Source organism: Micropterus salmoides, unplaced genomic scaffold, assembly GCF_014851395.1.
Source record: "Micropterus salmoides isolate LMB-PRFRI ecotype aquatic unplaced genomic scaffold, ASM1485139v1 Ms_hic_scaffold_22, whole genome shotgun sequence".
Taxonomy (NCBI): domain Eukaryota; kingdom Metazoa; phylum Chordata; class Actinopteri; order Centrarchiformes; family Centrarchidae; genus Micropterus; species Micropterus salmoides.
Window position 1 is genome coordinate 10,699,702 of NW_024041373.1, and position 23,245 is coordinate 10,722,946.

At 40.4% G+C, this 23,245-nt stretch overlaps 1 protein-coding gene across 6 annotated transcripts in view; it reads left to right on the forward strand.

Moving 5' to 3' along the window:
* macrod2 (mono-ADP ribosylhydrolase 2) overlaps positions 1–23,245 on the forward strand; it is a 388,574-nt gene that overhangs the window by 348,381 nt on the left and 16,948 nt on the right. For 4 of the 6 annotated variants that reach the window (XM_038738173.1, XM_038738172.1, XM_038738170.1 and 1 more), the window contains exons 9-12: positions 7,329–7,407; positions 14,639–14,677; positions 16,395–16,451; positions 21,260–21,298. In XM_038738173.1, coding sequence (XP_038594101.1) covers positions 7,329–7,407; positions 14,639–14,677; positions 16,395–16,451; positions 21,260–21,298 — 214 coding nt within the window. The remainder of the gene's footprint in view (positions 1–7,328; positions 7,408–14,638; positions 14,678–16,394; positions 16,452–21,259; positions 21,299–23,245) is intronic. The other 2 variants (XM_038738174.1, XM_038738175.1) reach the window with 2 other exon arrangements.

Consider the following 23,245-nt stretch of genomic DNA (forward strand, 5'->3'; position numbering starts at 1 on the left):
TTGGGAGCACAGCAAAGGTGTCAGACGCCAGTCATTGCTTTAAAGGAGCTCAACAGGAGGGATGGACTCATGCAGAGGAAGATTGCAAGATCTTTTGTGGCAATGGCATGTACCACTTCTGCTATGAGAATGCTTTATTTTGGAAATGCACAATAGCATAGCTCAGGTCCTGGAAAATCTATTTGATCATGTGGCAGGGTATCTTAATGAAAAGAAAGCATGCCATTACAATTCTCTACAGATGTCTGCTATTTCTGGACAGCCAACAATATGTTTGGACCTTATAAATATATTGTACATTTCTCACAGGAACCCTTCCTCCACCTTCACATACACACACATCCTGTGCCTCATCAGCATAGGTTGTTACAGGCCAGTGGCTGTCCAGAAGTTAGATCATTACCAATGCAGCCATGGATCATATATACAGCCCCCATATTAGCCCTTCCTTCATCATTCCCCTCTGACCTTGTCCGCAGCTGCACTACTTCTCATCTTTATGATTAGAAAATGGCCCAATCCTTCTCCTTCACACTCACACCGTTCCCTCCAGACTCAACACTAGAATTCCATCGTTGTAATTATTGTACCATTCCTATTAATTGACAAATTTGTCAGTGGAATCTATTGCACCACATGCCAAAAAGATGCTGTAGTAGTGTGAACCTCAAATCTCTGGAGTCACTCGTGGAACTGACCTCCAACATACTTTGAGGTCCTCTTGTTGGTGGGGAGGGATTTTCATTACTGTCATTTGTTATGTACTACTAAACAGTTAGTTGCAATCAGGTGACATCAGTTACTGTTCCTGTGGGAGGTTATTGACAATCTCATTTACTCTGGTGGAAGAAGCTTGCAGAGGTAAAACAGCCGCCTTAGAATAGTTTCACCCACAGTGTTTTGTGTTCTTATTGGCAAAATTTATGACAGAAGTTAAAATCCATAAAGCCTGCCCTCCTCTTTGAGAAAAATTAAATATGAAAATGTTATAAAATGAAATTCAAGGGATGAATTGTGAGTTTTTCCTGCTGAAATTGGGTCTTTTTTAAAGAAAAATCAGATAGCATAGTGCTTCTGCTGCTGGCAGGAACGGCTCAAAGCCTGTGAAAGCCAAATGCTGTCTCTTTCACTTTGAGAAAACAATTTTTGAAAATGTGAGCTAAAATGCTTGATGCCTCAAGCATGCTGTACTCCTAATTTTTGTCGGCAGTGCCATGCAGCAATGAAGCCTGAATAATACAGTAAGAACTATTTGTTCAGCTCTAATGTGTAAAAAAAAAAAAAGTGAGGCACATACACAGCATTTGTTGAATTAACATACAAATTGCTGATATATTATCTCATGGATTTTTCCGAATCTAGCAAGGCAGCATTTTCCTGTCAAAATGTTTTATATTCTGCACTGCAGACGGCCTTAGACGCAGCATGGTGATGTTTTACACTGATGAAATAACCAGGCAGCTTACCAGAATGTTATCACTTCTATTTAGTCACACTGTGCTGAGCACTCATGCGTAATTGTGTACATAAGCATTTACCAAAGTCTGTCGTCTGTTTAGCAATATTAAGCTGACTCCATTGACTATCCGTTTGCCCTTATCGTGATATAGTGGTCCAATGTCAACCGGCTTTGCAAAGTAAGAATTTGGGCTCAGCACTTTCTTTCAGGCTTTGGTCGTAACCATGCCTTCTCAAAGCCTGATGTCAGACTTCTCCTTTGATGTATGGATGGAGGCGTTTTGTTCAAAGGGATAACCTTTTCTGGGCACTTCTTTGAAATGATAATTCACAAGCTTGCTGCAGGTGGAGCTGCACCTCTCTCTGCAGACAGGGTCAATCAAAGTCAAATGGAGGAGTTGCTCACAGCTTCATCCGAGTAGCCCGTGCCAGTGCCTGGCTGCCGCTGTCAGCCCTGCCACCAGCATAATCCCTACCACTGGTAAAGGGAATGGAAGCCAGGGATGTCTCAGTGACGTGCAGATTTTAATCAGCACAAAGTGGTGTGAGTAGTTGCTGTCGTGGTCATGAAGGATCTAGGATGTGTGTTTATGTGTGTTTGGGTGTTTTAAAAGCTCTGATGCCTGTCAAACCCAAACTTAGATTTTCTATGCTTTTCCAAGCGGCAGGCTCTGTGTACTAGTGGTGAGGGGGACGCAGGTGTGTGTAATTACATCAGTAATAAGGCCTGGATATGGTCCACCTGCCTCAAAGTGAACCCTCTATCCAATCCAGCTCTGCTGACAACAAAGGAGACAAGCGTCCGCTGATTATGGCTTTGATGATGAAGCTAGAAGGTTGTGTTTTATGGGGAGATATTTCTGGCGCAGGAATAATATGCTGAAATTATTCTATCTGTCTCAAACAGTGACATGTACTATCATTGTATGATCACACGTACAACACTCATATGTTGTGTCAGAGATGAATAAATCATAAACAAACACAGTACGTATTTACTGTGTGTGTGTGTGTGTGTATAAGTGAATCATATATATAGTTCGTTATGCCCAGCCACTGTGATGGATTGGTTACCTGCCCAGGTTCCTTTCCATCCAGTGCATGCTGGTGTTTACTCACTACGACCTTGAACATAAGCAAATAAAGCAAATTAATTAATTGTTTCAGCCACTGTTAATATTGTATATCAGTCTCCTGTCGCTGTTGTCCATCTGGATGCAACCATTCAGGATTCTGCATGAGCCAGTGCCACGGTAACGAGGCAGCACAGGACACATAGACACAGTTCTCCCTTGGGTGTGGGCTCCAGCTGGAGCAGACATGCTAGGGCAACCTGTCCCTATTATTGTTTGTGACAGAATCAAGAAGGAAATGCAAGTAGCAAAAGTGCGTGCGTTGTGCCTGCTCGTCAGATTCTGCTGGCAGTGGCCCCAATGTAATTATGGGCATGGGTGACCAGCTATGACAGCTCATCTGTTAGCCAGCCAGTAGGAGTCTGGGGCACCTGGTGAGCCCTGCGCCAGAATGAAGAGCCACACATACACACAAATTGAAAATCACATACAGTATTTATTATGAAACAAGAGATTCGAGTAAAGGACTCTTTCATATTGTCTCATGTTACGCATTAACACTGTGACACATGCATCTGCAACAAACTGACAGAGCTAGCCACTCCAAAATCTTGTTTCTCTGCATTTCATGTGCCTTGCTAACGAGTCACAAAGGCGAAGGGTTGCACCACTAGCATTATCATTTTAATCAGTGCATCTTATCATATATTCAGAACTCAAGTACAGCTAAGAGGCACTGCTTTTGAATTAATATGGCTAGATGAACAAAGTGTTCTGCAGAGGGTTTAAATGAAATAACTGAAATGAGAGCTTTAAACTGCATCATTAAATATTTTACAGTACTGCATTAGTGTTGACAAATAATGTCTGCACCATAAATGAATGTCTATGTAAAAAAGAAAATAAAGTATTCCCTCGCCGCAGTGTTAAAACTCAGCTGCCGCACAACTTCTTCTCAAGTCTTTTGCGGAAACACAAAACCTCAAAAACCTTTGAGTCCTCAGCTTTTCCCCGAGTTGGCTGGGTCTTCACCAAGTCTGCACCAAGTGCAGCTCAAACAGCGACAGGTCAAGCCAGCTTCACAGTCTCACACCTTATTGTGCAGAACACATTTCTGTCAAGACGACCATCCCAATCATATTACGCTCACCCTTTGGCAAAGGCCCTCCAATCAGGGATGAGTAATGACTAGGCAGGCTAACATGCCGTGATCCCAGCTTTCTAATTAGTCTTCCATTAACTTTTTCAACCTTGGAGGCTGCGGGGTGCACACTCGAGACACACACATACAATACACACACCTCACAGACTCAGATCAAAATATCGTGCCTCTTCTCCAAAATCTAAAATCTAAAAATGCAGTATTTAGTAACATTTTCTACTCTGCAGTTTTCATTTAAACCATGTTCACTTTCACCCTAATAAGACTATGTTTTGTTTTACGTTTTTTCTTGTGGTAGCAGTGTATATTGTCTGTCTTTAAATATAATTACACTTATACAGTATAATGCCACTTTGCGTATCATCTTTTCTCTTAGTAAGCTATATGAAGCAGGCTTGAAAGATCATCACTAATCCACATGATAACAAACGGTGTATTTTGAAGTGTAGATGATTAAAAACAGGTGCAGAAGATTCTGGTTTCGACTACTACTCAGGAGAAGGCTCCCCAACTATTCATTGATTCTTCGTCCATGACAATTTAGTACTGTGTGCATACAGGAGATAAGCCGTCTCTGGTTGACTTTGAAAGAACAAGCTGGTTTATGTGCAGACTGGTGGAATTTACTTTTACAAAGAAAAAGTCACAGATCACCTTCTCTGTTGTATTTGATACATTTTACACTGTTGGCCATCAGTTTGTATAGATGCAGACAGAATGTCAATGTTCTACACTGGCATTTCTGTTTTTTATTTGGCATCCTGGTCTGGCTGATATCTGTCAAAGACCATACGATGTGTTTCTGATCTGTAGAATAAAAGAACTTGCCCAAGCTTTCTGCAGAATGTGGACAAGCTGTAACAGAAACTACACAAAGAGATTGACAGAGAGGGAGAGGGAGCCAGAAAGAAGAGTCTACATGACATGGATACTAAGATTTTCCGTTTTGTTTAGGTTTTATTTTAGCACAAGTTGTCAGTCTCAACTCAGAATAATAATATTTTCTTTCCTTTATCACATAAAACACAACATAAGAGAAATGTTATTACAATCAGTGGTGTGTGTGTGTGTGTGTCCATATATGTGCACACCGGCATTTCTGTGTGCTTCAATGCAAGCCATGAATTCATGATTCATCCTGTTTCACAGTGGGCAGTCAGTTTTAGAATGGAGCTCCATAAAAGAGTAATGGAAATTCCTGGGGAGCTGCTGTCCTGTGGCCTTCCAGCACCCAGTGGTATGCACTATCTTGGCGTATTATCACTTTACGCACAATCTGTTTGTCAGCGAGCCCACGACTTCAAAGGAGACCTAAAGCTTTCTTTCATTTTCTGTCTGGGTTGAGGGGTTGAGAGAGTGAGTCTACATTTTATGAACAAAGCACCCCCAAGACATCTAGCAAAATAAAATGTTACCATCCTGGATGCAGCTCCTAACATTTACTCCAAAGCACAGATCATAAACTATTAATAGATATATGTCTGTATGAGCACCAGAAGGGTGCCTCTTTGAATCAGATCCTTGCTAAAGCTGGTGAGTTCCCTTTATTCCCCCATAACATCACTATCCTGCATGGAGGAGGATAGTGGGGCAGATATCCACCATTATGGCTGTTGTGTAAAATTGCCATTATTCAGTCAAGCGATTATCTGCTGCCGTGGTGTGTAATGCATCTCTGTACTGTGACTGATGCCTGCCTGCACATCTGAGACTCTGCTGGAGAAGGGTGAAAGTGAAAGAGGTGACCTCTTTCTTTGCAATCTTCCAGTAGCTCAGTGTTAGACTTTTTATAGACACATTATCGCAGTTTGGAAAGTGAACATGGCTTGTGGATAGCTTTGTATCAGTGCTTATAAACCAAAAATAGTCCCCCTGTTTACAGTATGAATTATAATAAAAAGCATGGTTTCATGAATGCTAACTGTATGATTTGTTAAATTGTTGATATAAGTAACATGTTTATACATTATTTACATGTGTAATTATTTGGCGCATGTCTTGGTTGCTGAATGTAGCAGAGTCCATGATGCTCTCTGACTTTATCATCATCATCTGATTTTTTTTTTCCCCAGTGGATCAAAAACATAAGGGGTGTCAGTTATCTACTGAGCCAACAAATACAAGTAATATAACTCAGATATGCTGGAAGTTAATTAATAAGCAATGATTTGTCATTAGAAACTCCTTGTCAAGTCTTGTCAAGAGCCAGTGAGCTCATTCAGACATTTGTTTTACATGACTGTTAATATAAAATTCAGCTTTTTATCATTTATTTTTTATTTAATGTTTTTGATAAGGGACAATGTATATTGATCAACAATGGCAAGTTTTCATCGGTAGTCCCTTAACTGGCCATCATCATCCTATGGCAGCCATTGCTGTGCTGCATCAACAGTAGACCTAAGCTAACTGTGGTTAATGTTAGCCACATCAAACCTTGGTTATGTGTACCAAAAATATAATGCCAAACACTGCAAGTGTTTCAGAGTGTGTAGCTACAGCTTTCCAATAATGCACAAAGAGAAGAAAAGCTACGTGTGGAGTGCACAGTTGGGTCTGCGGGTATCAGGAGCAAATACAGAAAGCCAGGTCATCCATAGTGATTAGAAAGTTTGAAATCCCGATGGGCAGTGAGGAAACAGAGGAGGGACTGGCATTGATCATCATTGAACACCCACTGAGCAACACTGAGCTATTAAGGTTGTGTTGTGCGAAGAACCTCTGAAATATAACTGATTTCACCTTTGTTGAATTGTATAGACCTTTTTTCACGGTAGCAGACTTTTATTTACTTTTAATAGATAGATATCTTTTCAAGATTGTTAAGAAGCGATCCCTCTGTCACCTCTGCGTCTGTCTGCGATCAACATATAACACATTAGTTGTTGTGGACCACTTAACTGCCCCAAAGTTGTCATTGAAGTACCTTAAAATGACACATCTATGAAAATAGAGATTCACGGTAAGAAAAAGAAGGACGATTAGCTAATGGTAATTTCTGGATTGTGTGTAATTTCTAAACCTCAATCAAATAATTTGTTATAGCTATCTGACCTCGAAAACAGAAACATATATTAATGGCATTCACTGTATTAATTTGTGTGACATTAAAATAAGCCTATTTCTGATTTTCTATTAAATTAAACACATTGTCTTCTTGTGATATTTGTTTGAGATATTTGTCCTATGTTGTTTTTCTTTTCAACATTTAATTATGGCTTTATGATCTGTAATAGTTGAGTAAAACATTTTTTTTCCTCTTGTAATTTTCAGTTTGGGTGAAAGTATTCTCTATGTTACAATTTCATGTCGTTGCACTTTATGTGATACTGAAGCGTCTTGCTCTGCTCTAACTAATGCACCCATTCAATAATGCTTATTCTGATGTAATGTGCTGTAATATATTCTCTAAAGGCAGTCTCACAATGTCTAGTTTGGGTGGTCTTGATTGGGAGGGTTACTAATTAGATGGTTTCTGAACTGCTATGATTGTGTCCTGCTGATGCAAACTACTGTTGTCAGATCTAAACTAAACTTGTCCAGTTAGTTTTCCTGCCATGTAATTCACCAGAGAGACTGTTTTTCAATGAGCTCACACACTTATTGCTCTTCCATCTCTTTTTCTTACTGTGCAGATCACACGGGTCATTTTCTGTGTCTTCCTTGAGACCGACTTTGCCATCTACAAGAAGAAAATGTCTGTCATTTTCCAAGGTATGTGTGTTTACTTACAATTGACTGGACTGCATATCATTAATACCATATCATAACATGTGACCTGTTACCCATTGCTGTTTTGAGATGAACTGGCTAATGGACTGATGAATGATTAATATGCTGTGTTTTGCCAAGGCCTCCTTTCAAAGGTTTTGTGTAGTATGTGACGTCACCACCTGTATAGACTTGGGCAGCTTTTGATACCTTGTGTATCCTTGGAAACATCTGCAGCAAGACATATGTTGTTCTGGGAAGCAGTAGTATAAGGACCTGTCAGGCTTGGGTGACACCTTCAGATGTAAACAAATTCATTGAATCTGCACATCCATTAGTGAGATTAACAGTGAGAATTTATGGTGACAGTTGGTAAAACAAGTGTCAGCTTCTCTGTGGATTGCCTCAATAGGATTGGAGTAGTTAGACTTATTGTCAGTGAATCGGCAATCTGATATTTTACATAATTGTTAATATTCTGATGAAACTTTAATGTCAGATTTGATTGACTGTAATAATGGTTCTCTGCACTGAATGTCTCCTGCAAGAACTAAAAATTCAGGGATGCATAGCAACCACTGATCGTCCTTGGTTACTGCTCCTCAATTCTGTATGTGAAATAAACAAACATCCATTATCTTCTGCTCCCACTCTCTTTTCTGCCTCTCTTTCAATTCCGTCCCCCCTTTCACGCCGTCATCTTTTTTCGGGCCAGGAACAGTCACCAGCTCTGATGGGGGCTCCACGGAGGATTGGGTTTAATAGCTGGGGAGCTGAAAGAGGCTGGCTGGCTTCACCAGCCTAGCATTACCTCCCTTTTACCTCACTTTTCCCTCTCCACCTCCCCAACGGAATACCGGCTCTCAGGCCTTCATCTCGCTGCTCCCAGATGGAGAGTGTTTTGTTCCCTCTGCGCTCCCGTCATCTGTCCCGCTCCCCGCCCAGGCTCTTCCCTGAAAGATTACATTCTGGGGAGAGACCTTAATTATATTGCCTGCCCCCATGCACCCAGCACCCGTCTCATCATATTAGTGCTGTGAGATGAGAATCTGGAGCTGTTGTTCTCCAGTTATCACTCTCACCATTTACAAGTGCTGTCAGTGGATAAATGCCCTATATCATCCATGACTGGGAACAGAGAGGAAAGAAAACAACAGGCTCTCTGCATGTCACAAAGGGAAATCAGAAAAGTTTTGAGAGCTACATTATTAGAAGATAACTCTTTAAAAACTTTTGTTTACTATCATGGAATGAGTTGCTAGTGAGGGAGGCAGAGGTCAGTCTTGAATTAAATGTGCTGTTATTCCAGAAGGCTACCACAGCACACAACCCATTTCCTCATCACAGTGCCTCACCTGTCATGTGCCCTTTGACCTCTGGGGTCAAAGCCACCTTTATCACTGCTATGTTTATGTGTGGGCTAGAGAGGATACTAATTCCATTGTAGACTAAGTTGCTAAATAAGTGTGACCTTTTCATTCATGGTCACTGTCTTAAGTGAGGCAGAAATGTTTTTTTGATTTTCTTTTACACCACACTCGCCTACACCTGCTCCAATCTTTCACCTCAGTTGATAAGTGTGCTTTAAAGAAAGAACGGTTGATTGGTATGATTGCACCATGTACGGAATGTATAACCTCATAGTGTGAAAGCACTTGCATTTAGCCTACACAGAATGGCAATAGTGAATCAGAAGCTGTGAATTAGCTCTGCAGGTGTGCTCCAGCTCTTTCAGAACATCCCATCATCCTCACTGCTAGAGACAGACAGTCAGGTGGATCTTGCGGCAACAGTGAATGCATCACACAGAGGCCATTCTGTCTCCTGTAACATCCTCCCGCTTTCAATAATTCTCTCCTCTGTCATGTCTACCCTCCCAATTCGCTCTCCCTCTTTCCTCACTAATTCTCACTTACACCTCTCCTTGTTCCCATGCCACTTTGCCTATTACCTCATCCCTCCACTTTCTATTATTCTTCCTCATTATATCATGGATGAGCTTCTCTACCGCCTCCTCTACAAGCAAGCTGTTGTGAATAGTGGCCTAGATCTTCCTGTAATTTTGTATGTGTGTGGTCGTGTGAAACTCAGGATGTTCCCTGTGACATCAGTTTCAAGCATGTCTAGCGCTGAGAGTAGGCACAATGGATTTTTTATTGAAGTCTTACTATTCTCATTTTTCATGGTATAGCTGCTCTCCTCATATTCAAGCAATCTGTCAAGTGACAATGACTGGAGCAGGGACGTGTAAACAGGACATTTGCATACAGGAAATTGCTTTATTACAATGTGCATTGCCACAAGCTGTCACCATGAGAGAGCCAAAATATGGTTACATCTCTGCAAGAAGGAGGACACTGAAAAATAGCCTGTGCTGACAAGAATACTCATGCACACCTGAATAAATGCACATCAACCACGGCACACAAACACATGCATATAAAACCAGAAGTTGCACCTAGTATTGAATATTAGAACATTAACATTACAGTGCAACATTAAAACAAATTACTATGGATTTTTTTTAAAAATTGCAATGGTATATGCCCGGTGTCCAAACAGATTCACCAGAGGATCTGCTGTTTAATGATGTTGATGGGGGTCTTTTTATGCAGCACCAATTCAAGGAGCACTTCAGTTGTTTAGAGTCATACGTTTTGTAAAGGAGGCCTCTCAAACACACAAATACTTAAATACGCAAATAGACAAACAAGCACTCAAGAATATACTCAGCAACTACATGTAGCTTTTACCTCTTTGGTGCAAATCACCATACAGTACATTACCCACCTCGCTAACCTAGCTCATAACCAGTGAAATAATGACCTATTCATTACTTTGTAAAGCCATAAACTGTACACATCTCAAAGGTTCTGTGACTGTCATGCTATCTGGTTAACAGGACTGTCAGTGTTTGCGTCGTTTGAAGTAATGCACACACCTAGAAAAAGCAACCAGAAAATTTCAAGGAATTGCCAAGGGTGTATTTTTAGAAAAATAGAATATAAAGTTAAGTATAACCATTAATTAATAAACATACAGAGCTTTATCAATGCAATTAATCACATGACATGGTTATATTAAGTGTAATATAAGTATTCAGATTGGTTCATAGATCGTGATTGACCACATGCTTGCCTTGGCACGTATTATTTGCAAGCATGGAAGCAGTCAGGCAGCTGTGGTTGTAGAGAGTAAAAGCATGTTGAAATTGATTCTGGGTACACTCCGCCACTAATATGATCCGGGTGGGTGCCCACAAGCTGCGCTCCATCTCTTCTTCTCCTCAATCAGCCACAGTGCTGACAATATTAACACAGCCCACAGATCTGCAGGGGCTGCTGCATTCTCTCCAACTGTTTCACTGACTTTCCAATTGACATTTATTTACATGGCTGTTAATACACTCCATACCCCCAATCCCACACACCTGCCCCCAAATGTCCATAACGGAAGCATCCCCTCAACCTTCCACTGCTTGAACTACAGGCCTTTTTCTAAACTCCCTTTCTTTTCCAAATTTTAAGAAAAGTTAATTGAAAAGCAACTTGTTCAAACACTAGACCTGCACAGGGTGTTTAATAAATTTTCTTCTGGCTTCTGTAAACTGTACTCCTCTGAAATGGCTCTCCGCAAAGTCTCAAATGATATTTTAATGGCTGCAGAAGCTGGAGATTGTTCCGTTTTGGTTTTATGGGACTGTAGTGTAGCTTTCGATACTGTTGACCGCCACATTCTAATCCACAGGATAAATCACCTGATGGGCATCTCTGGGACTGCACTGGAGTGGTTCTCCTCTATTCTCCCAGATATGACCATGTCAGTCTCTATAGATGAACAGGTGTCACACTCTGCTGCTTTAACATGTGGTATCCCCCAGAGATCAGTCTTGGGACCCATTTTATTCTCCATTAAAACGCCATTAAATGCCACTAGGACAGATTATCAGTAGTTTTAGCAACAGCTTCTATCATTTGTAAGTTGATGACATCCCATTGTATTTAAACCTGAAGAGCCTTATAATATTTCTGATGTGAACAACTGTTTAAATGCAGTGATAGGCTGGATGCCATTTTCTATAGAATTTCATTTCTCACATTAGGATGCTGGCTCCATCATGTTTTTTTCACTTAACAACGTAGGTCTGTTGTGTCAAGAAATTAAATGGAGATGATTTTATCTGCCTGAATAAATCTTCCTTACACTGTTTACAAACTGTCCAAAATGCTGCTGCTGCACTCCTAACACATTCCAACAGATGGTCACTTATTACTCATACTTTAACCTCTCTGCAATGACTTCCTGTTAATTTTACAATTCATTTTAAACTTTCGGTGCTCACATGTAGAGCCCTACATGGCCGGGCTCCACAATATATCATGGACCTTCTGCTCCCCCACACTATGAGCCGAGCTCTTAGGTCCTCTACACACGTTTTTCTAAGTGTACCTCGGACACGTTTTAAAACACGGGGAGATCGTGCTTTGGAGTCAGCGGCACCAAAGCTTCGGAATAGTCTCCCAATAAGCCTGAGGTCTTTGGATGCTGTGGACTCTTAAAAATCAAAAACCCATCTGTTCAGACAGGCATTTAGGTAGCACGTGGTATTTAATAAACTTGCGTGTTATGTCTGTTCCTATTTTATTTTTATCTGATAGATATATATTATCTGTGTTTCATTTTTTTTTATTCTATTTTGTTTCATTGACTGTGAAGCACTTTGTGAGTAGTGTCTGTGAAAGGTCCTATATAAATACACTTTTCTTGCTTTCTTGCTTGTTTTGGAAGAAGTAAATATGCACATGCTTCTATTGCACATGTAATTTGTGGACAGAGGATATGAAAGGCTACTGGAAACTTGTGAGACTATTCCTCGGGGCAGGGAAATGAGGAGACCATGGTGTGTTAGTGATGTGATTTCCAGATAGCACAGTGTCTCTCAGTCAGCTTAGCTCATCATCTGTGAAAATGTTCACATGTTTGGGAATAAATCACAGACATGTAGAAAAGGTACAAATACATATCCTGACAACCTGCTTACCAATATGTACAGTATTAGCTAGAAATTATAACTTTTTGATAGTGTACAGGTTTAGACCTTGCTTCGCTGTAATAGTATTCAGTAAAAAACTTTAAATCCATCACATATTGGCAAGTTATGTGAGTGAAAAATGTAACTTAGAGGAATAGTTATTTCACTTTCTTGCAAGAATTTGATGAAAAGATCAATATGTCTTTCCAAGAGTTGAATGAGAAGATCGAAACCACTCTCAAATCTGTCTGTTACGATGAAGCTGGAGCCAATGATGGTAAGCTTAGCTTAGCATAAAGACATGACCAGGAAACCGCTAGCCTTGTTCAAAGTCTGCCTTCAAGCTAAAGTTCAGTAATTAACATGTTATATCTAATTTCTTTAATCTGTAAATGAAAACAAAAACAAGTTGTAGTTTTTAGGGTGTTATGCACTGACCTATTTCTTGGCCGGGTGCAGTGACTTCCTAGAGTTTTCTCCTCACTGTAAGGTTGCCAGGAAACCATTTGAGAAGCCAGGTCATGTAACATGTTAATAAGTGAACTTTTGAACTACTGAAAGATTGATTATTTTTTATTATTTTTCCTTTGGAAAGAGCCAGCCTAGCTGTTTCCCCTTCCTTACAGTCTTTTTGCTAAGCTTAGGTAACCAGCTCCTGGCCTGTGGCATTGGTCCGCCCATCTAAACTGCTGAAAGAAAGCGCATGACCATATTTCCCAAAATGTCAAACTATTGAACACAGTTGATAGTTTCTTCTCTGTTTCATCATTATCAAGATAGTTTTTGTTCCTCCAAAGATGCAAGCAAGCCATCTAGTAAGAATCCCTTGAGTGAATCCAGCGGTACAATTGTGTTGAATTTACCCCTTGAGAGAAAGAATGAAAGAAATAAAGGTGTCATGTACTGTTATTCTCACGTGTCACATACATGTCCTGTGTTGACAGCTGTGTTGAGAAGTGGTAATAATGTTATATAGCATGTGGCAGAAGCTGAGACAACCCATGTTTCCATTCTTGCACTATTGTTATACTGTATCAGTGGGCCTTCCTTTGTTTCCCCAAGCATGGTTAGATTAATGCACTGTACCCTTAGATTCAGTGTTATACAAAAGAAAAGTCTGTCGCTGGATCCACAGGGAGCTATGATGCTTACACTTCTACAGAGCAGATGACAACAGCCTTTCATCAAAGCTAACGCTTGCTTTTGCTTGTTAACCACAGCGCAATCATTGCTCAGACTCATGCACAGCCATCCACACACACACACACACACACACACACACATACATATATATACATATATATATATATATATATATATATATAGTCAAACGTGCCCTCACACATACTGCATATTCCATTCATATGAACCGTACACATTAAATGAGTGCACAAGCACACATATACTACATATATGGATTTGAAGCATCTTGAGGCATGGTAGGTGTGTTTCAGTGTGTGTGTGTTTGTGTGATGGGAGCTGTGAGCAGGCATCCACAGGTCCTCTCTCCCCGTCTCTCACTCTGCAGTTCCCCCTGAAGCGGCATCTAAAGCTTCCTTCTCATCTCCCACAGTGCAACTCAACTCATCCACCCAGAAACACCTCTAGTTCACTCAGTCTGTCTCACACAATAGAAGTATAGAGAAAAGAAGAGAAAATCAAAGGGTTTTTTTTAAGGCGCAGTTGTCCGCCCCAGCCTGCAGTCCTTGTAATTTGAGGAAATGGGAGGTTTTTCTATCATTTATGTTGAGGCTACCAGTATAGATTTAATTGAAAAAGAATGTCTCATGAATGTGAACCCCCCCACCCCCAACACACACCCACATACACAGTAAGAACTCACTAGATCCAAGGCCGTCTGGTGGGGGAATTGAGAGAGGCTGTGAAGGGTTGTTGGTGAGATTTCGGAGCACGGCAGCTGGTGTGGAAGGACGAGGTGAAGGAGTTTCAACAGCCAGCTTTTGGACATAGGAATGGGATATGTTTTCCTTTCTGTACCAAAAGAATTATATTTCAGTGACATTGTGAGGAAACACTGCAGGTTCTAGTTTCATTGGTTGACTGGTTTAAGCAGACAGAGTACATAGCAATGTGGCATCAAAATACTGCTTTAACATGATAATCAAGGAGACAAATGACTCTCTGTATCGTACATCATAAAATAGCGTGGTTTGACATGCTGTCTTTTTTCCCCTCTGCCAGACAATGACATGGAGGTTACGGAGGAGCAGCTGAAGGGAGGTGAGTGACAGAATATTTCATGGTTGCCTTTTCACCCTAACACCTCCATTAAAGCACACAGAAGCTGAATGAGTGGCGTAGCTTCAGCTTGTGACAGTGATCTGCTAGGTTTTATGCAGCAGATGAAATTGAATGTTTATTCATTTAGTGACAAGTTGAATCCTGGTCTTTGACACATCGCAGTTAAAAATACTTCATGTCAGGTACATTACATCGCAAGAGCGTATATCCACAGCTAATTCCCAACAACATTCTGTTCATCCAGCTTACGGGCACAATGCCTTCAGACCACCTAAAGAAACGGCAGTGACAAAGAAACAGCAGAGCAACATCCCTCCGCAGCATGTGCCAGGCAATAGCACAAACGCAACTGTCAGCGCATAATGCTTTTATCACAGCACCATCTTGGCACACGGCCTGAAACTCCCAGATACTGCTTATCAGGATAAACTATTGACATTTGTCTGTGCACTGATGTCCTGAATAAGCAATGGCGCGAACAGAAAGCCTCATGGGAAGGTGTATATTGTTTGAATAGCAGGAACAATGGCTCCAATAGAGTTTAGCAGCAGTTTTTTTTTTTTCTCCTTGCTAGACAAAAAAATTCATTTTTATGAAATGTTTGATGAAATGTACTGCCTCTAGCAGTTTTCTCCAAGGTACAGTAGGTCTTAGAAAACACCTGATGGTAAGTTTTCTTTATGAGTATGAGGGGATTCAGAGCAGGGGCTTGCCAGGTCTAACTGCTGTATCCCTTGAAGACGTCATAGTACACGTGCAACCAACTAAGCAGAGAACAATGTTAGTTTTACTTTCTGTCGAAGGAAGTGTTCAGATTACCGTAGATGTAGAACCCAGGGTGCTATCAAAATGTTTTTCCTCCCAAAGTCACCCTCATGATTTGCCAATTACACGCATCTGTGTTTTCAATGAGATTCCATTTTGGGTGAACATAAAAGGGCTGTTTTATAAGTGCACTGTAAAATGTGATATTCCAGAGTGAAACAATGTGCACGTAATGGCTAAATCATAAAGACTTGGCTGAGAGGAACTGCATTTGAGAGTTTGTCCTATTGTTGGCGCCTGAGCGACTACGTTGTTTTCTGTCGCGTTCTAAACCAGCTATTTTATGCTGCACACTGCATAATAACATAGCACCAGACCATATCAAGCCAACTGAAATAACCCCTGATAATACCTAGCTCTGTTGTATCATCATGCCAGCCATGCCCGGGTCCAGTTTGGCCTTGTTTGATGGGCTTCTGTGCCAGTGCCAAAGACTGGCCTTTTATTCTGCTCCATCAGCCAGAGTTTGAATCAGTGCAGCCTGGAGCCTATTCAAAGGTTCGAATGACATGGAATGGTGCTTTTGTCCCATACTGTGCTCTGGAGTTGGTCTCAAAAGCCTCACATTCTTCCCTTCTCTCTCACAGGAATCTTTTTTTTTTCTCAGGCAGGTATAAAACAAGACAGTGTAATAGCCATTGAGCTCTCCCACAGGCTCTCGTAGTGTGGTCAGCCTAGACAGAATGGCCATGTTAGAATAATCACTGCTACGATGAGTTTGGTTTGCCAGAAGTCATCTGTACTCACAACATCTCACTTCAAACAGTTCAAAATGAGAAGGTGTCATGCCCTTCGCATCCTGATGGTGTTGGGGGATAACAATGTGCCACTCCCACATCTGTAAATTACGTTTATGTTTGTTTATTTAAAGATAACACACCACCATCTACGAAATCCACAACCGAGGAAGAAAGAGAACACAACAGAGGTATACCTATTTGTACCTATCTGTCCGTCCGTGTGTGAGTGTGTGTGTTGTATTCTACTTGTATTAACGATGACTACATGTTTTGGACATGCCAAGTTGCATTACTGGTAGAGGAAACTTTGTACATTGATATGTTTTTACATTGTAATTTATTTTGTGTGTATGAAGTAATGGAGTGTGTTCTTGGTCAGTAATCTTCTTCTTCTCCGGTGCCAAGTTCCTCTTTGGGGAAATGAATACAAGATGAAGCTTGGTCTTTTTTTAAAGAATGTTTTCTTAGAGGCAAACTTGTTTAAGAAGCCATTATCTGGCTATTCTGCAGTTTCAGCCCCTTTGGATGTATAATATTGAAACAGTTATAGGCTTCTCCGATACGATGGACCAAAGATAATTAGATTCTTACACTGGAGGGCGTTAGTAGGCAATTAAAATCGTACACCATCCATTTGTCTTCAAGCCTTAAGGTTGCAGGGAATTTTTGAAGATAGCAGGCATGGTTGTTTTCTTTGGGGAAACGGTTCCTCTTGCTGATTGTGGAAGGCTGGACTAGATAGCGCAGACACTTCAAGGGCGTCAATACATTCTGTGTTGTTAAACAAAGCACAATAAGTCATTTCTCCCCGCATATTCAACATACCTTTCCATAATCCACAGCAGTAATTCAATATGATTCACAAATTCAATCATCAGCATTAGGAGGGCATAAGTATTTTGTAATAATCTTTATAAATCCTAATTTATCAGGCCCGGCAGCTTAATAGTAACTAATCCATTCACAAAAGGCCTTGGCACAGCTTTCTAGCATGGGAACACTCAGTCCTTGAGACAACCTCTCTCACAGGAAGGGAATGAAATGATTTTGTACTGCCTGCGCTGTAAAGGTTAGGCCTGGTTCTATGTAGCACATAGGAAGGATTAATCATAGAAAACACTCAGATGTCAAGATAGCACATAGCAGAGGAAATGCGAGCTGCACAAACTGACTGTCAGCTATGTGAGACAGATGACGAGAGTCTCGTACCACCTCTGCACACCTGTGTAAGATCTTCTTTCAACAAAAACACACTATATTTCACTGCGTAGGGACAGTAAAGCAGGTCACCTATTTGGTAGAGTCAATATATGGAGTTGGTGGAGTGTGTCTGTCAATATGCCTGAGTGTGATCCATCACAGGGGATACACTCTACCCAGTCCATGGGTCAGGAATGAGGGGCTTTTAGCCACAGCACTGATGAAGAGAAAACACGAGGCTTTCTCAACTTTTTTTCCATGATAAACACACTTTTTAGTGGACTGAAGGTAATTATAGGGCTGCTCTGTTCCACAAACTGCTATATTTACAGTTGTTTGTCACTGCACGAGCAAAATGCTTCTTCAGCCTCGGTGGACTGAGGGAAGAAAACTGTAAAAAGCACGCAATGAACACCCAACTGTGAAAAAAATAAAAAGAGAAGACGAAGAATAGCACAACCTGTGTAACTAACAGCAGCTTCTCTATCTTCTTCTTAACATCAGACATCATCAACACACATCTCACATTAAATTGTATGTTACAGTGTATGTTACTCTGTATTATGGTTTTAGATTTATTTAATCTTATTCTATTTTTTTAAATGTGAATTCACTATTTATTGCTTTTACCACTCATAAATGTCTAATAAAGGAATGTCCTACTTTCATGAGACTTTCCAATGTTAAAGCGCTATATACTTTGTAACTATATTTACTTTAGGACCAACCAGAGTTGTTCAGATTTTATAAACAATATTTCAACTCTTCTTCAAAGAAGCCAACGTATGATTCATCATCAACTACAAATAACCCCTAAGTGTATTTTGCACAAAAGCATCACAGATTAACTGTGTGTGTGCAAGTATGATGAGCTATGTTGTGATGTAATCCACATGAAACAGAAGCACAACATGCAGATGCTGCGAGCTATAGAAAGAAAAAGAGACAGAGTGGGAACGGGTAGGTGAGACGAAGAGGCGAATGCTGGCACAGAGGTCCAGGGCGGAGTATAGCCTCTTTAGAGCACACCTGAGTTGGAAGGCAGCCACACAGTGTCTATTATTTGATATCAGATTGGTATTAGGGAGATTAGTGGATGTCACAGGGCACAGTAAAATGTGAACATTGAGCCAGAAATCAATGCCTGGCTGGGTCTGTTTGCCTGGCATGCCTGAGCTTTCTGGGAAAGACCCAAGGATGAGAGGGGGAGATGGTGAGAGATGGCACCGAGCGTGGATGAACATGCAGATTAATAACACTGTGTGGACAGACAGTGTGCCTCTCCATGGGATGCCGTCTTTTACACCATGGCACCCTGTCAAGCATCACTCACAAACACACTTGGACTTGCTTGCTAGCACACACACACACACACACACACACACACACACACACACATTTGACATGCAAAAGGTTTTTGTATGATAGCTGCTGGTCATTCCTTTTTCCTTTACACATGTCTCATGAATTTTTCAAATCCCCCTTTTTTGTATCTCTTCTCTCCTTTGCTTCAGTTGGCTTTAATGGAAGCAATAGGAGACAGGGCTGGGGGAGGAGATAGAGCATTGCTAGGGTGTGTGAGTGTGTTTGCAAGTTAACTTGTTCTCATTTCTTTTCATTCCTGAAAATATCATTGTAGAAAATATTGTTTGTAGTTGATGTTTACTCAGTGGTCATGCAAGTAGGACACACAGGGAAGGTTGCATATCAGCATCTAAATTGTTTATGTCATTGTGATACTATACCCCAGCATCTGATGTTGACATAAATAAATCATTTAAGTGTGTGTGTTAACATTACAGCGCCTTCACTCATTCAAGCGCAGGCAAGTGCCTAAAATTGCCTTTTAGTCACTATATTTCTGAAAGTGGAATTCATGGGGCTATTGACACTGAAAGTCTTGAGGTGTGGACTTTGGCTTGAGCCCTTCTGTGTGAAGTATGTCAGACCCTGATTTACAGTGACAACAGTTTAGTACAGTGAGTATTTGGTAGGAAAGCTGTGACAATGCTGCCACCTGCTGTCTGGAGCACTTGAGTGAGTGGTCTGGGTTTTGTGGAGAGAGACTGTTCTAATTGAACTTCACTTGGAGCCATTGTAAATCACATCTGCCCTACATAGATTCTTTTGTTCTCTAGTTTGTGTGTGTATATGTGTGTTTATCCACAATATGTCCCTTAGCATCCTTTATCACAAATTGAATACTGTTCCATTCAATAAGCCAAATACGAATGATCAAATAACAGGGAGGAAATTACATTCAGCCTTTTGTCGTATCTCATATATTGTTCTTTGGGATCAGTTTAGACAGATACAACAGCCATGCATAATTTCTAAATGCAGAAGAAAGCTTTAGGGTGACCTCATGACCAGCGAGGCATTCATCTTAACCTGCTTTTCCCAATGAAGTATTCTTTTCAGCCCCTGTCTGTGGCTCCATCTCAAATGCCAGTCATGATTAATAGAAAGAATTGCCATCTACTGTGTGTCACCAGCGTTCTGCATGATGGACAGAGGCACTTGAGACAAACATGCAGCACTGGTAGAACTGGCCTTTTCCCCATTAAATAGAGGCTGGCATTTTTATTGTTCTGAGTGCAGGGCAAAATTGCATAGATATGAAAAAATGGTTTCTCTCTACAGCTTGTTAAAAAAGCAATTATAGAAGCCGCACAATAGCCATTGTAGAGCATGTTCTCTCATTGGTGTCATGGCTTTCATTTACTCAATTTGTCCCAAATGTCATTGGTGTGTGTGTGTGTGTGTGTGTGTGTGTGTGTGTTTATGAGATTGTGAAAGAGTGAGGAAAGGGGTAATGAGGAGGGTGGGGGTAACTGATATGATGCAAGGATTTAAGTTGTTTTAAGATGAAGTTGAAATCTACCTTTTGTGCATAAGAAAATATTGCTGTGGTGTTATACAGTAGGCAGTTGTAGTTGGGGAGATGCTCTCATGACTCTAAATTTGTATGATGTCATTCTCCAGTGATATGTATAAAAACCAGAACATTTTTTTATGGACCTTTCTAAAAAGATGAAACGTAATTCTTTTTAGTCTCAAGTTTCATAATGTCATACTAATACAATTCATTATACTACTATCATAGTGATACTATTTCTAGCCAAATTAGTTTGGGTTATGACCAAATAACTAGAAAACCTTTCCTTCAGCTGCACTTTGTGTGTGTAAATTATCTTAAGTTAGCATTCTAACAAATTTAACTACGATGATGACCATGGTAACATATTAATCTGTTAATCAGCATGTTAGCATTGTCACTGCATGCATGTAAGCATTCTAAAGTTAGCTTTTAGCTTAAAGCACCACTGTGCCTGCTTACAGCCTGACAGAGCTGCTAGCATGACTGTAGACTTTTAAGAATGCACTGCTAGCCATTTGAGACCCTCTTCATTGTTACAAAGATATACTGCAACAGTGATAAGTTTGTAAGCCTTCAGTAACTGCAGCTCAAATCTATAATAATGTCAAATAATAGAACAGCTAACATATAACTCTTAGCAATCACAGTAGTATGTTTGCTTACCAATAACCCAGAACATGGACAAAAAACCTAAAATCTGCCCCCTATGGAAAAACACATTGTGAATGCGAGGCTAGGCAAGAAGTTTCCATTGTAAAATGGGATGTCAGGTCTCACAAGATGAATCCTTTGCCTAGAGATGAACAGTTTGTGATCATTAGTGTGACTGGTAGCTTTGTTTTTCAAAATGAACGACTGACATTATTCCCACTCATGCATGTGTTTGGCTGATGATTCCTTTTCCTGCCTTTTCAGGTAAAGAGGAAACAGGTGATGAAGAAGAGGGTGACAATGGTAATGTAGCTCTACGGACCATTAACACATGTTCTGAGCCCCTCGGCTCTTCCAATGCTTCTTGATGTCATTTGTCATCAAAAATTGAATTTTTCGTTCGCTCCACTTCAGTCTTTCCATCCTGTGTGCCACCACCCTAACAAAAAAAAAGTTCTCTTATCACAGAAGCTTGGAACAAAGAAATCCCTCAATTATGTATGGCTTTAGAAGTGACATTCTTTTTCCCTTCTTTTTTGTCACTTAATTTATGCATGTCTTTGTGGTTCCATTGCTCTCATACTGAAGTACAAAGACAAAGCTACACAAAGAGATGGAATGAAAAGGCTGTTTGAGGTGATATCGAAAGCCAAGTCAATTCAACTCCAGGCACTAGCACTGAACTCAAATGTTTTCCTCTCTTTTGAATTCCTCTTCTGTTTCTAGATGCTGCAAAAAATCAAGACGTGGACCATGATTACCGTTTTTTTCAATTGCCTAAGATGCAATGGTCAAAACTAAAGCCAGTTTTTCAAATTTCTTAATACAGTCTGCGTTACCAACATGCATCTTGGCCAAAGAGTTAATCTCACCTCAAAAAGTCACTCAAACCACCAAAACACTTCATAGAAGTCTCAAAATAAACTCGTTCAACCAAAACACTGGCAACAATTCTCACTCAGAAAGCATCCTTTGTCACTCATAACACACTGACCTAAAAAACACTAACAAGTATGAATGATTTTTTTTCATATAAATCACTATTTTATTATACAATACAGTCACTTTTGAACATTTCTCAGATCTCATTTCAGAATTGAAATTCTCAAAACCACTTGTTCAATCTCCACATCATCTAGTCACTTGTGCAAATCGTAAAAGCAATTCCTGTGATGTGAATAAAAATCTGTGGCATGACAGATAGCAACATCAGCCTAAGGGGTTTTGAATCCATTTTTAACTGTTTTGGACACAGTGTGTTAGCATCTGAAAAATGTGCTGTAAATATACAGTGTTTTGCAGGTGGTAAAGTAGTAAAGAGAAAAGAGTTCTAGGATTTTGGAGAAAGAGGTCATTTAATGCATTTTGTGTGAAAACAATGAAAAATGATTCATAGTTTGGTTTACATACACTTCTGTTTCACAGACAGTGATTCAGATTTGACTAATGCAGGTTAGCAATTGGAAAAAAACTGTAAATAAAAAAACAGGTATAGTACAGTTACAAGTCAATGCTCCAGCATGGACGCGGGTGTGATTACAGCTTATTGTCAGTGTGCAGATTGCCACCACTTTACACATCAATCTGAGAAGGAAGGAGCGCACATTGATTGACTCTTATCTTTAGAGGAGATGGGAATTGCACGAGCTGACTGACGTGCAGCTCATTGCTCTGGTTTTCACTTCAGTTGAGTTTGATTAAAGATCTAACCTGATCAGTCTTGTTAGCAGCAGAGGAATAACTAGTATACAAAGCTCTAAATGCATCTGTACAGGCTGCATGAACAGACCCTGAGACTCTGATGTGTTTGATTGTGCTGACAACGAAGAGTGTCAAGTGAATAGAGTGCGTGCGTGCGTGCGTGCGTGCGTGCGTGCGTGCGTGTCAGTGTGTTACAAAGGGGCAGCCATTAAGTTTGAGCTGAAACCATTTCTCTTTCTCTGAATATCCTCTGTGCTGCTGGTATATAATTAAGATTCTGCATTTGCATACTGGCAGTGAGAAGCGCCTTGCCTCTCTTCTGTTTTTGTTTTATTCAAATCCCATCCCAATGACAAAGATTTGACAGATAGAGCCTCTCTGAACGTGAATTTTGTAGATATTCTATGAGTAGATATACCAGTGCAGCCCTGGGATTCCATCCAAGACCCGAGATATGTAATTACTTTCTCAAGACACAAACAGAAAGGTAGGAGCTAGGAGGAGCCAGGATATACAGTTAAAAAACAACACCTGCAGGCTAAAAAAGCA